The 14,598-nt window shown below is 42.5% G+C and overlaps 1 protein-coding gene across 1 annotated transcript in view; it reads left to right on the plus strand.

Annotated features, from left to right (window-relative positions):
- The window catches only part of rbms1a (RNA binding motif, single stranded interacting protein 1a), a 49,948-nt gene that overhangs the window by 12,738 nt on the left and 22,612 nt on the right, over window positions 1-14,598 (plus strand). The window contains exon 5 of the mRNA XM_073825657.1: window positions 3,764-3,857. Within this exon, the coding sequence (XP_073681758.1) occupies window positions 3,764-3,857 (94 nt within the window). The remainder of the gene's footprint in view (window positions 1-3,763; window positions 3,858-14,598) is intronic.

Here is a 14,598-nt window from a genome sequence, read left to right on the forward strand (position 1 = left end):
ATATATATATATATATATATATATATATATATATATATATATATATATATATATATATATATATATATATATATATATATATATATATATATTAGGGATGCACGATATGAAAAATTCTAACCGATACCGATAGCCGATAATTAAAGGGATAGTTCACCCAAAAATGAAAATTTGATGTTTATCTGCTTACCCCCAATGCATCCAAGATGTAGGTGACTTTGTTTCCTCAGAAAAACACAAACGAAGATTTTTAATGAAAACCGGTGCAGTCTGCCAGCCTTATCATAGACGTGGATGGGCACCAAACCTTTAAAAGTAAACAAAAACATGCACAGACAAATCCAAATTACACCCTTCGGCTCGTGACGATACATTGATGTCCTAAGACACGAAACGATCAGTTTTTGTGAGAAACTGAACAGTATTTATATCATATTTTACCTTTGATACACAGCCACGTCCATCTGTCATGAGCACGAGTTTGGCATCAGTCACGTCACATGTGCACGCGCTCCAGCGTAGAATACGCAAACGCCGGAAGCGATCTGTCGCATGTATACGACACTCATTGTTTACACAGTGCACAGAGATTGTGGGTATAGCGGCTATACAAAATGGTAATTACTTAAGCGTATCCTGGTTGTTTAAACCGATTTAAAGCTAAAAGATTACGTTTGCTTGTGCAATCTCATCCGGGACTTTTCACTGATTTCCGCTTACGGCGTTTGCGTATTCTACGCCAGAAGCGCGTGCACATGTGACGTGACTGATGCCAAACTCGTGCTCATGACAGATGGACGTGGCTGTGTATCAAAGGTAAAAAATTATATAAATACTGTTCAGTTTCTCGCAAAAACCGATCGTTTAGTGTCTTAAGACATCAATGTATCGTCACGAGCCACAGAGTGTAATTTGGATTTGTCTGTGCATGTTTTTGTTTACTTTTAAAGGTTTGGTGCCCATCCACGTCCATCCGGTTTTCATTAAAAAACTTTGTTTGTGTTTTTCTGAGGAAAAAAAGTCACCTACATCTTGGATGCATTGGGGGTAAGCAGATAAACATCAAATTTTCATTTTTGGGTGAACTATCCCTTTAAGTCCTTCTTTTGGCCGATACCGATACTGATAACCAATACATTCATATTTTTATATGATAATTTTGTGCACACAGGAGAATACAAAATCTAAGATAAACTAATGAAATTTATATTATATATCTGGGTCTAACAATCATAGCAAACAGTCCTGACTCTTCAAAAATGTTTTAATTTTTTTGTGTAAGGCACCACAATTCTAAATAAAATAAAATGCTTTGACATTTTGTCAACCTGGAAAAAATGAAAAGTGCATCATGGAGTAAAGTCAGATGTCCAAATGTCTGTGGTAAAGCTTATATGCAGTCCATTTTTATTGATCATATTATGAATGTGTGCAGCAGCCAAACCGTACAAGGCGGGGAATAAAACATCAGAATCGAGATAAAAACATCTCAACTCTTCAGAATTCTGCAAGCGCAACGCAGGTCATGTGACATGAACCAACCAATCAGCTTCATCCTTTCCCTTAATAACGCTGAAAGCACTGGCAAGGTGGAGAAACAGCTTATCAAAGCTGTACAGGAATAAACATTTTTAAATAAATTTGATAACAGAGCTACTGCAAGCGATTTTTAATGCTGAAAATCTATTTATTCTTTGCTGAAACTACCGCGTCTTTATGGAGAGCGCATGTCATGGCTGCTTAGCAACGGCAGCCGCCACTGGAGCTTTTTTTACCTCTCTCACTATCCTCCTGGCCAGCACAGGTGTCACTTTTGGCCTCCGACCACGTCCTCTGAGATTTTTCACAATGCGGAACGTCTTGTATTTTTTAATAATACTTTGCACTGTAGCTACTGGAACTTCAAAACATTTAGATATGGTCTTATAGCCCTTTCCTCACTTGTGAGCCGCCACAATGCGCAGCCGAACTTTGGATTTTCCCATAGACTGTGACAGTTTGCAAAGGGTATGAATAATTTTGGACATGCCACTTTTTGTTCAAATTTAAATGAAAGCTGAGATTTTTTTTTCCACAATGATGCCTCTTGTACATCGTCTTATTATCTTTTGGGCGAAACCTGTGTCATTTCCGGTCAAAAAAAAAAAAAAAAAACTTGCTGGTTGAATAAACGTAACTTTAAGTCAGAATTTGCCAGGGGTATGAATAATTTTGGGCTTGACTGTATATTCACTACCAGTCAAAAGTTTTTGTACAGTAAGATTTTTAATGCTTTTAAAAAAGTCTCTTATGCTCACCAAGCCTGCATTTATTTGATCCGAAGTACAGCAAAAACAGTAACATTTTGAAATATTTTCACTAATTAAAATAACTGCGTTCTATTTGAATATATTTTAAAATGTAATCTATTCCTGTGATTTCAAAGCTGATTTTTTTCTGTACTCCAGTCACATGATCCTTCAAAAATCATTCTAATATTCTGATTTGATTATTCTGAATTTATTATTATGTTTTAAACAACTAAGTAGATTTTTTTCAGGTTTCTTGATGAATAGAAAGTTCAGAAGAACAGCATTTATCTGAAATAGAAATTTTTAGTAACATTATAAGTGTCTTTATCATCACGTTTGATAAATTTAAAGCATCCTTGCTAAATAAATATATAAATTTAAATATATAATTTCTTTTCCAAAAAAATTAATTATAGATAAATAAATGTTGATCTTTGGATCTTTCTATTCATCAAAGAATCCTGAAAAAAATGTTTTTCAAATCAGAATATTAAAATGATTTCAGAAGGATCATGTGACTGGAATACATATAATAAAAATTCAGCATTGAAATTACAGGAATAAATTACATTTTAAAATATATTCAAATAGAAAACTGTTATTTAAAATAGTAAAAATATTTCTAAATATTTCTATACTGTTTTTTTGCTGTACTTTGGATCAAATGAATTCATATAAACACACTGCCAGTCAAAAAATAAAAATACATAAACATATAACAACATTAATTAAACAAACAGTAAAATAGTAAAAAAAAAAGAAATTAAAAAGATTTCTGTTTAATTTAATTGCATTATTGTTTTTGTTTTTCTGAGCAAAAAATAAAAATAATATTTTTTCCTCTAATTTACAGAAGACACCCACTAAAATGTCATTCAGTGTAACAATTTTGTCAGGCATATTTACAACAAAAATCAATTTATGACATATTAAAAGATGAATTGCTTTCACCCCAAATACTAGGCTAATTAGTTGTATCCTAGGTTTTGCCCATTTGTCAGTAAGAATTTTTTATTAATTTAAAACAGTAAAATGTAATATGCTCAGAATGAGCATGTTTGAATTTTTACATAAATATTGTGTTACACTGAATGACAATGTAACATTATTTCAATCAAATTTTGACATTTTATTTTCCAAAAACCTATTTGAAACCTTAAAAGTAGACACTTCACTTATATTTAATGTGATTTCTATGAACTTAAAATCACTTTTGTAAATTTCTTTTGACATGGACATCTTAACGTCTTTGACCCATATGTATGTATGTATGTATGTATGTGTGTGTGTGTGTGTGTGTGTGTGTGTGTGTGTGTGTGTGTGTGTGTGTGTGTGTATTATTGTATTTGAAAGCAGTGTCTTATACTCACCAATGCTGCATTTTATTTGATTTAAATATGTGTTAAGATGTGTGTTTGATCTGGTGGTTATTTGTTTATCAGATGTGTAGTAATGCATTGTGTTTTCTTCGTAGGATATGGTTTCGTGGATTTTGACAGCCCCGTGTCCGCGCAAAAAGCCGTCGCAGCACTAAAGACCAATGGAGTTCAGGCTCAAATGGCCAAGGTGAGGCATTTAAAGGTCCCATATTGTACACATTTCTGGAGGTTTATTTAAGTTGTTGATGTCCTTAAGAATATTTATTTGCGGCATAAGTGCCAAAATCCATCTCAATATATTTTTACAGCTCCTTTTTTAGGAGCTCTGTCAAAAACAGGTTTTGGCCCATCTAATTAATATTCATGAGCCTCTCTTCTGATTGGCCTGTTGTTTTCTGAGTGACGCACAGCCAGGCCAATCACAGGTAACTACGGTTATGTATCGTTGTAGCCAAACCCAGAGCCATAGAGAGAGCTGAAACACAACAGGATATTTCAGAATGATCATTAATGTTTTTTCTTTTTCAAACACCGAATGCAGTAAGCTACATAACTGTTGCTTTAGTAAAGCCCCTTTCACAATGCGCGCTGATTCTGGAAAATTACGGGAACGAGAGCTGTGTGAACAAAAGCCAGAACCATAAAGGCAGTATTGTAGTGATGATGCACGTTACCCTGCGACTCTTCACAACAAAAAAATACGTGCAAAGTGAAAAGAAGTGGCGATCGGGCAGAGCCAGCTCCGCACTATCAGCGCTGAAGCACAGTTTGTTCAGGTTAGTTTCAGTTTAGTGAAACTTGCGTCGCATTACATCTCACATCCAAACGTCACGTCTTTATGGGTTGTGTGTAAAGCATGCACAGATTCCAGAAAACAACTGTGAATGAACCAAATTAAACAATTCCAGAAACAAATCATGGGAAACATTATCCGTGTATTTACTGGAATCGCTGTGTGAAAGAGGCTGAAGTTGACGTCCCTCTGGTCTCTTATATTCACGTTGTTCTGAAGCCTGTGCAATGATGTAGTTTCCACATCTATAGACTGAACAGGGTTTTCTAGATTAGCTTCCGTGTTGTTGTTGCTTAGCAATGTTATGGACGCGATTTTGTCTGGGTTTGACAAAAGGAGGGTGGGACGTGATTGGTGCTCGGGGTGGTGACTGAAGGCGGTGACTGAGTAGATCGGACGTCACATCGTTACGGAAGTCACAGCGGCTCGTGAAAATGAACAGCTACTTTAAGCAGGCTGTGTGCAGTTTACTGTGGATTGACTGTTTTGAAACTCATATGGTAGTTACATAGCCCCTAGACCTCAGTTATCATGAAAAAAGCCAGGAAATTTCGATTTTGACAATATGGGACCTTTAAAGCATCTACTTCCTTTTCCCAAGTAGCTGGTTCATGACCTGTCTGTTAGGACGATTCAGGAAATTTAAAAAAATTTAAAATTTAAAAAAAATTTAAAACATTAAAATGTAACCTCCGGTGTCTTTTCATGTGCATTTCCTCTCTTACTTTTCTCATCCAGCCACACACACACACTCATACATTTCCTGTGTATCTCTGTGCCTCAGAGAAGTATGTATGTAACAATCCTGCAGTGACCTTCTCCTAGGTTCTGCTGGGTTTTTCTGCCTGCATCTTAAATTTTTAATCTGCCCTCTTTTTCCTCTTCCTCCCTACTGTCAGCAAATTACTCTTCCACTTCCCTGTTACTTGTGTGCCGTATAAACATGTTTGACGCATACATGTTGAGTAATGTTGACGTCTTATCTTGGCCTGCCCTCGTTTCTGCTGAGGCATCTAGAATGGCGAGCTGAGATTGCCTTCAGCCTATCAAACCTCAGATTGAAATGCAGCTCGTAGGGTTATCGTGTGTCCTTGTTAGCTGAGAGACAAGTGCAGAATTGTATTGTGGCTTTTTCAAAGTACTCAAGCACCACATCACAGAACAGACAGTGAGTGTAAACCGCCTGAAGGTCTCACCCTTGAAACATGAACATGGATGGTGTTGCTTTATAATTATAGGAATTATAGGAATTTAATTGCAGTGCATCATGATATCTGCTCAATCCGTTCAAGTGCACTAAGAAATGCAGGTTTCAGAGTTTGAGCTTATTCAGATACATTGCTGCTTAATTAATTCAACTGTAGGGAATGATATAAATGAATACATTATTGAAATATTTTTTACATAATCACCATTAATCCTTCAGTTATAGTAATTGCAAAGCTTGCAGGTTAATCAGCTAGCCATATGCTAAACTAACAGACTAATCGTTTAAATATGGATCATCCAAAAATGAAAATTCATCATTAATTACTCACACTCATGTCCAAAGACATGAATTAAGATATTTTTGATATAATCCGAGAGCTTTCTGACCCTGCATAGACAGCAATGCAACTGACACGTTCACGGCCCAGAAAGGTAATAAGGACATTGTTAAAATAGTCCATATTACATAATGTAATATATGTAATATAATGTTATGAAGCTATGAGAACATTAGAATGCTTATTACCTAGCATTGTTAGGTTAGCTTGTAAACTAACTGAAAAAAAAACCCCAGAATGACTAGTTTAATTTGAGCATTATTTTTCTGTAATGTTAGATAATTTATGTAATTTGAATAATGTATTGTCATGGTTAGGAATATATACACCACAGAATGGTTTTCTATCATTTTTTCATTTTTGAAGGAAGAGGAGAAATATTGAGAAAATCGCCCTTAAAGTTGTCCAAATGAAGTTCATAGCAATGCACATTACTAATCAAAAAATAAGTTTTGATATATTTATGGTACGAAATTTACAAAATGTCTTCTTGGAACATGATCTTTACTTAATATCCTAATGATTTTTATAGGAAATAAAGGAAACATTGATAATTCTGACTCATACAATGTATTTTTGGATATTGCTATAAATATACCCATGCTATTTAACACTGGTTTTGTGGTCTAGGGTCACATATGAGAAATTTTTCATTTGACCATTTGTAGTTCATTTAAATTAATGTGATGTATGTAGTCATTTAAATACATGAACTGCAGTATGCTAAGCAGGATAATCAGTAACAGTAGGTTAGCTTACAAGTTAACGTGAAAAAAACAAACGTACTCGGTTACTAACGTAACCTCGGTTCTCTCAGAGAGGGAACGAGTACTGCGTAGCTAACGCTAGGGGAAAATCCTTTCCGCGAGAGATATTGAAGCCAAAAAATTATCCTTAATTTTGTATTAATGTAAAACGCGTTGCCGCGGTGAGCAGACATAGGCGAGGCGTACTGCGTGCCTATTGGCTGCTCCGCAGCAACTGCAGCACCTATCGAGCGAAGCTTGGCGCGATGTCAGCTCCAATGAGAGCATTTCGCGCCTGATACGTCATCTCCCGCCGAAAGTGGCGTGATCCCAGCCTATAAATATCGCTCGCAGGTAGCTACACTCTGGTTTTTTCATCATAGAGCGCCCAGAGCAGACGCTTGCACGGCAAGGTATGCAGTACTCGTTCCCTCTCTGAGAGAACCGAGGTTACGTTAGTAACCGAGTACGTTCTCTTACGAGAGGTCACTCTTACTGCGTAGCTAACGCTAGGGGAACGCCCTGTAAAACGCCGTGCATGCCAGATCTGATACCATAGACCCTAGGGCCGTAGCCCGGGGTTCATACAGTGCTTAAACATGTAAGGGGATTAGTGCCCTAAACACACTGGCTCCTGGTGTATCCGGGCAGGTAAACGGCCTGGATAAACTTAGAACGTGGGTCCAGATATCTGCTAATATCTAGACCGACAGCAATTTGGCCTGTAGGGCGGGAACCTCCAGGTTGTAGAATCTTATAAATGTAGACGGAGAGGCCCAGCCTGCCGCCGTACAAATATCTTGCAAGTCGATCCCACTCGACCAAGCCCACGACGAGGCCACGCCCCTCGTGGAATGTGCTCTGACACCCAGCGGGCATTGCATGCCCTTAGACTCGTAGGCCAGTGCAATAGCATCCACTATCCATCTGGATAAAGTCTGTTTTGACGCAGCCATTCCCTTAGAATGCCCGTAAAACGAAACAAACAGCTGTTCTGTCTGTCTAAAAGCAGACGTGCGAGACACATAGACTCTTAGCGCTCTAACTGGACATAAGAGTCTCGCGTCAGCCTCTCCATCCACAGCCGGTAAAGCAGACAGTGCGATGACCTGTGCTCGAAACGGTGTGTTAATAGACTTTGGCACGTATCCGTGCTTGGGTTTGAGTATGACTTTTGAGTCGTTGGGCCCAAACTCCATGCATGTCGCGCCCACGGAAAGCGCATGCAAGTCTCCCACGCGCTTCACTGAAGCGAGCGCTAGTAGGAATATAGCCTTAAGAGACAGATATTTTAATTCAGCCGCCCGTAGTGGTTCAAATGGTTCGCTCTTCATAGCGTCCAACACCACAGAAAGGTCCCATGTTGGGACTGAGGGCGGTCTGGGTGGATTTAACCTTTTAGCTCCTTTAAGGAAGCGGATGATTAAATCGTTCTTCCCTATTGACTGACCTAGCGTTGTCTTCGAGAACGCTGCTATGGCCGCCACGTAAACTTTGAGCGTGGACGGGGATCTGCCCTTGTCCAGTAGCTCTTGTAGGAAGGAAAGTACATCTGTCACACCACAGTCTGTGGGTGAGGATCCGCGGGCTGTGCACCAGTCCGCAAATATCGACCACTTCGATGCATAGAGCCGTCTAGTAGATGGAGCTCTAGCTTGTGCGATCGTTGATATCACTCCTGTGGGGAGTTCATCATATATTCCCTGGTGACCCATACATGAAGGGACCACAGCTCGGGATGGGGGTGCCAGATCGCGCCGCCCGCCTGCGAGAGGAGGTCTCTCCTCACAGGAATTGGCCACGGTGCGATGCTCGTCATCTGCATCAGCGCTGGGAACCAAGTCTGGTTTCCCCAAAACGGCGCTATCAGCAGAATTGCACATTTTTCCTCTTTCACTCTCTCTATCACTTGTGGTAGGAGAGAGACCGGGGGAAAGGCATACAGAGGACGGCGGGGCCACGTATGAGCTAGTGCGTCCTTGGTTTTGGAAAAGAATTCTGGGCAGCGAGCGTTGTCCTGAGATGCAAATAGATCTATCTCCGCTCTGCCGAATGTTTTCCATAATAGCTGCACCGTCTGAGGGTGCAGCGACCATTCGTCCGCCGGAACATTGTTCCTGGACAGTCTGTCTGGTCCTACATTTAGGGTCCCCCGCACGTGCGCTGCCCTTAGCGAGCACAGGTTGCGATGAGCCCATAACAGAAGGCGTTCTGCGAGTGCATGTGGGTTTCTGGACCTGAGTCCGCCCTGGCGATTTATGTAAGCCACTACCGATGTGTTGTCGGAGCGGACTAAAACATGACTTCCCTTCAATAGGGGAAGAAAGTATGTCAGCGCATTCTCCACTGCTATCATTTCGAGGCAGTTGATGTGCAGTGACTTCTCTCGTTCTGACCATAGGCCGAACGCCGGTCTGCCCTCTAGCAGTGCCCCCCATCCCAAGGTGGACGCGTCCGTGGACACTACTTTCACCCTCGAGGGTCTCTCTAGAGTGACACCTTTTCGGTACCAGTCGGCTGCTCTCCACGGCATCAGGGCTGTAACGCAACTCTGATCGATCGTGAGACGGAGTCGACCGGACGCCCACGCTCGGCGCGGCACGCGCGCTTTCAGCCAGAGCTGCAGTGGGCGCATGCAAAGCACCCCTAACTGTAGAACTGATGATGCTGAAGCCATAAGACCTAACACTCTTTGAAAGGTCTTGAGCGGGGCAGACTTGCTGCGGCAGAGCGCGCTCACTGCGCTCTGAACGCTCAGCGCGCGCACTGACGAAAGCTTCGCTTTCATTGCCAGCGAGTCTAATTCTATGCCCAGGAAGGAGATATTCTGGCTGGGGTTCAACGAGCTTTTCTCCCAGTTGACTTTCAAACCCAAGTTCTCGAGGTGATCGAGTAACATGGTCGTGTGTTCCCTGAGCATTGAGTGAGATTGCGCTAAAATCAGCCAGTCGTCCAAATAATTCAGTATTCGCACGCCTTTCTGTCTGAGCGGGGCGAGCGCTGCATCCATGCACTTAGTAAATATACGGGGTGCTAGGGACAAACCGAATGGCAGGACTGTGTACTGATAAGCTTGGCCCTCGAAGGCGAATCTCAAAAATCGCCTGTGACGCGACGCTATCTGTATTTGAAAATACGCGTCTTTCAGATCCACTGACACAAACCAGTCTCCTCGGCACACCTGCGCGAGGATTTTCCTGGTTGTGAGCATTCTGAACTTTCGCTTCACTAGCGCTTTGTTCAGTTGCCTTAGATCTAGTGGTCACTTCGGCTCGTAGCAGGTGTGCTGCATCTGCCTTTATCGTGGTCTCGACGCGCGCCGTGTAACGGCGAGGGCGTCGTCGAAACTGGAGCGAATAGCCTCTCTTTATAATGTCCAGCACCCATTTTGAGACCCCTGGGAGTTTTTCCCATGCATCTGCATGTAATGCGAGGGGGTAGGTGCGAAGCGCGCTCCGATCTGTTACTAACGGAGCCGCTTCGGTGTCTGTGACATGCAAGGCTCGGGGTACGCTGACCGCGGGGACTGCTTTCTCTGTGTGTATATGTGGTTGCGTGGTAACGGGCACATTTAACACACTCGATGCAGCTTTTAGCCGCGTAGACTGGGCGTCGTCCGGTTTACAGAAACCGTAAGACCTGCCTGATGTAATATGTGTGGGCACTCTGGGGTGGGCACATATACCACATGCGAAGTCGGTGAAACTGTAGCGAATAGCCTCCTTTAATAATGTCCAGCACCCATTGTGAAACCCCTGGGAGCTTTTCCCATGCATTTACCTGTAACGCAAGGGGGTAGGTGCGAAGCGCGCTCCGATCTGTCAATAACGGAGTCGCTTTGGTGCGTTGTGACGCACGAGTGACTGTGACATTCGAGGCTCGGGGTACACTGACCGCGGGGACTGCTATCTTTGTGTATATATGTGGTTGCGTAGTAACGGGCACATTCAACACACTCAGCGCAGCCTTTAGCCGTGTAGACTGGGCGTCGTCCGGTTCGTTTTTACAGAAACCGTAAGACCTGCCTGATGTGATATGTGTGGGCACTCTGGGGTGGGCACATTTATCACATGTGAAGCGCAGCCGATTCGGGTCGACTTTATGTGCGCGGGTTTTGTATCACAGGATGTGCTCATGTGTATGCGCATGCGAGCTACACACAAAACACCTTCGGCTATGGCCGGAATACCCGAAAATACACTCCTTTGAGGATTTAATTGGGTAGCCGTGAGAACGGCTCTTGAGTGCAGACAAGCAGGCTGCAGCGCCGGCTTGATGACTGCGGATAACGCTGGAACAGCCACATTTCTTGGAGCTGAGCGAGCGAATACTTTCGGTGGGAGTCTGGCAGCCGCGGGACTCGCGCACCGGCGTTCAACACTCCAAACAGCGTTCGCCTGCATAGAGCGAACGCACTCCTGGTTTCGTTTTTACAGAAACCGGTTGACGTGCATAATGAGGTGTCTGTGAGCACTGTGAAGCGGGCACATTTAACACTCCAAAGCATAGAGTTAATGCACTGTTGGTTTCGTTTTTACAGAAACCAACAGTGCATAATGTGGTGTCTGTAGGCACTGTGAAGCGGGCACATTTACCATGTGTGACGCGCAATCGATCTGAGTCGATTTTATGTGCGCTGTGCTTGTGTGTAGAGATGAGCACTGGTTAGTGGGCATATTCTTACAACACGTGAAACACCATCGGCCGTGGCCGAGACACCAGATAATACACTTTATTGGGAGTTTATCTGTGTAGCCGTGGGAACGACTTTTGTGTGCAGGCAAACGGGCGACGGAGCCGGTTTGTTGGCTGCAGAAAACACTGGAACAGTCACATTTCCTGGGACTGGACAAGCGAATAACTTTGGTGGGGGACCGGCAACAGCGGGACTCGTACACCGTCGTTTTCCTAGTTGCTAGGACGATTTCGGAGGCTCAGGTTGGCGGCGGCCGGACGAGAAAAACATCAGAAACCGTTAACCACGGGTGCCTCTCAGCAACGGTGAGAGGCCATGCTACGCAGCGCTGCGTCTGAGCAGAATGCGCGTTCCCGCTCTGGCGGGAAACGGAAATCCTCTTCCTCCTTCATGGCCCCCCTCGTCAGCGGCGTCGATGGAAGCGGTAACATACAGCGGCCGCTTTACGTCCGGAACAGAGGCTGACGAGGTCGATGAAGCAGGCGGGCGAACCGGCGAGCTTTGTCGGCTGGAGGAAGGGTCCGGGGCCCGCTGGGCACAGCGCTTTTTACGGCGCGACACCGCGCGGGCGGGGGAGCAGTCTCAGTGAAGAAGGCAAGGCAAGTCCTCAGAGTCGCCATTGGCATCTGCACGAGCCGTATAAAAGCATCTTTAAAAAGACACTTTGCTCTCTTAGAGAAACAGTGTGTATCGCAGCGGCGACACACACTGTAGATTATAAAAGATTATAAAGGATATAGGCGCCGGAAAGCGCAGCAGGAAGGCACGGAAGGCGGCGTGGCCAGCAGCTCCAATGGCTCGTCCCGCTGAGATGCTTGCAGTCGACGGCGGCTTCTTCTCCGGCTCCAGCGATGCGTGAGCTTCGCTTGAAGGATGAAAAAATCAGAGTGTAGCTACCTGCGAGCGATATTTATAGGCTGGGATCACGCCACTTTCGGCGGGAGATGACGTATCAGGCGCGAAATGCTCTCATTGGAGCTGACATCGCGCCAAGCCTCGCTCGATAGGTGCTGCAGTTGCTGCGGAGCAGCCAATAGGCACGCAGTACGCCTCGCCTATGTCTGCTCACCGCGGCAACGCGTTTTACATTAATACAAAATTAAGGATAATTTTTTGGCTTCAATATCTCTCGCGGAAAGGATTTTCCCCTAGCGTTAGCTACGCAGTAAGAGTGACCTCTCGTAAGAGAACAAATGTTTACTTTTGTTGCCATGTACGTGACCATTTATGTGAAGTACATTTAAGATTATGTCTTTGAACTAAGTCAAGCCTCGCAGTGACTGTTATCAGCTGAACCCTGAACCCTTATGAATTTAAATTATGAAATTACCATGGTTTTACTACAGATAAAACCAAAAAACATGTTTGCTATAGTCAAACCATGGTAACAACAATTTAACCATGGTTTTGCTACATTAACTCTAGTTCAACTAGGGCTGCCACTAACAATTATTTTCGTAATCAAGTAATTGGATAGTTATTCATTTTTGTAGTAATAAAAATAAAGTGAAAAATAGCCTTTAAAATGACTTATAATACATATATAATAGCAATGAAGCAATAATAATTAGTTCAAATAAAGTATCAAAAGCAAGTAATCATATAGTCTTATTAAACAAATCTGTTAAAATCAAGCGGCAGCCTCCCGCTCACTCTATTGAAACCAACACGGAAGTGGCTTAAACTGCAATTCATCGACTGGCCGTTAGAGACTGGCTGCAAAAGGGAGTCAGTCCCATAGACGCCCCATGTTAAAATGCCCAACTTTACATCAGAAAAAAAACATGTTTACAGCCTGGTTCAAAAAGTGGTTTTAGACTATATAGCTAATTTCGCCCTTCATGTCAACTGTGAGGGGGGTGAAATTTTTTATAACTCTTCCGTTTAAATTATATTAAGCCGTAAAGTTATGCATAATTAAGGGCGTGGCCACTTGACTGACAGGGGGATTGCCGCTCCTCTCACCACTGTCGCACTAGGTGGGCGTGGTTTCAGCACCCAGCTCCACCCACATCCCGCCTCTTTGCCCATTTTCGATTATCCGGGAATGACGCGCGATGACGCAATTCCAAGATGGCGACGGCGAATCCCGCCCACTATAGACCTTTTCCCTGAGTAAAAGATGAGCACCGCCATTACGAATTCTAATGTCAGATTGAATGCTTTTCTGTTCCGGTTTCCATAGGAACCCATTCAAATAGCGTCCATCTGTTTTTAATGTAGCCAACGTCCGCTGCTTCGTGTCATCTACACACTCATTAAAGTGAGGCACTGACAAATGATGGTCATTGCGACATTGCCAAGTGATGGCGCTATGGAGCCATGCGCTTTTTAAAAACATTTTAATAGGTTTAACATTAGTTTATTAGCTCGGAATATACCCTAATTTGACTAGAAACAATGCAGACTGGAAATGCAAAGCATAAGCCTTTTTCACAAAAATCGGAAATTACGTCAGCGCAGGGTAAAGTCAGTTCCGCTACAGGTCTACGCCTATTATATTAATATGCTCTTGTCTCAAATAATGCATTTTACCTTTTCTGGTTTGTCTGTTTTCCAAGTTGTTGTTATATAATCAACAAATAAACAACATTTTTACTTGTTTGTGATTTATATGGGCACTCGGACCGCTGACTCATCAATATAATATGCGGAACATAGCGCCAGCTATAGTTTCTGTTCTCAATCTCTGGTATATTTAAGCTATTTTCTCAATTTACTCAGTCATTTCCCTCGAATCACTACATCATGGTAAATTATGACAGCATTTGACAGCCTTTATATCCAAATGCACATTTTCCCAAGATTAAATTAAACGATTCTGTGTCCGGATGATGCCTAAACTCAATACAGCAACATAATCCAGATCCAAAAGGAATAAAGCCATTAATCGGAGTATTGTCTTTTTTAGTATTATGTTATTTTATTATGTATATCCCTGGGCACATTATGCAACGTACATTTACACCATAAAATGAATAATGCAAAGGAGAGCAAGTAGTAAATACAATATTACTTTAATAATAATAACAACATTAATAATAGCGAAAAAAACTGACGTGAAGAGTCATAATGCACAGCCAGCACCAAACAGACAGAACGGCAAAACTCAAAACTGTACTGTATTATAAGTGCTATCATTCATA

The sequence above is a fragment of the Garra rufa genome, chromosome 20 (genome assembly GCF_049309525.1).
Source record: "Garra rufa chromosome 20, GarRuf1.0, whole genome shotgun sequence".
Lineage (NCBI taxonomy): Eukaryota > Metazoa > Chordata > Actinopteri > Cypriniformes > Cyprinidae > Garra > Garra rufa.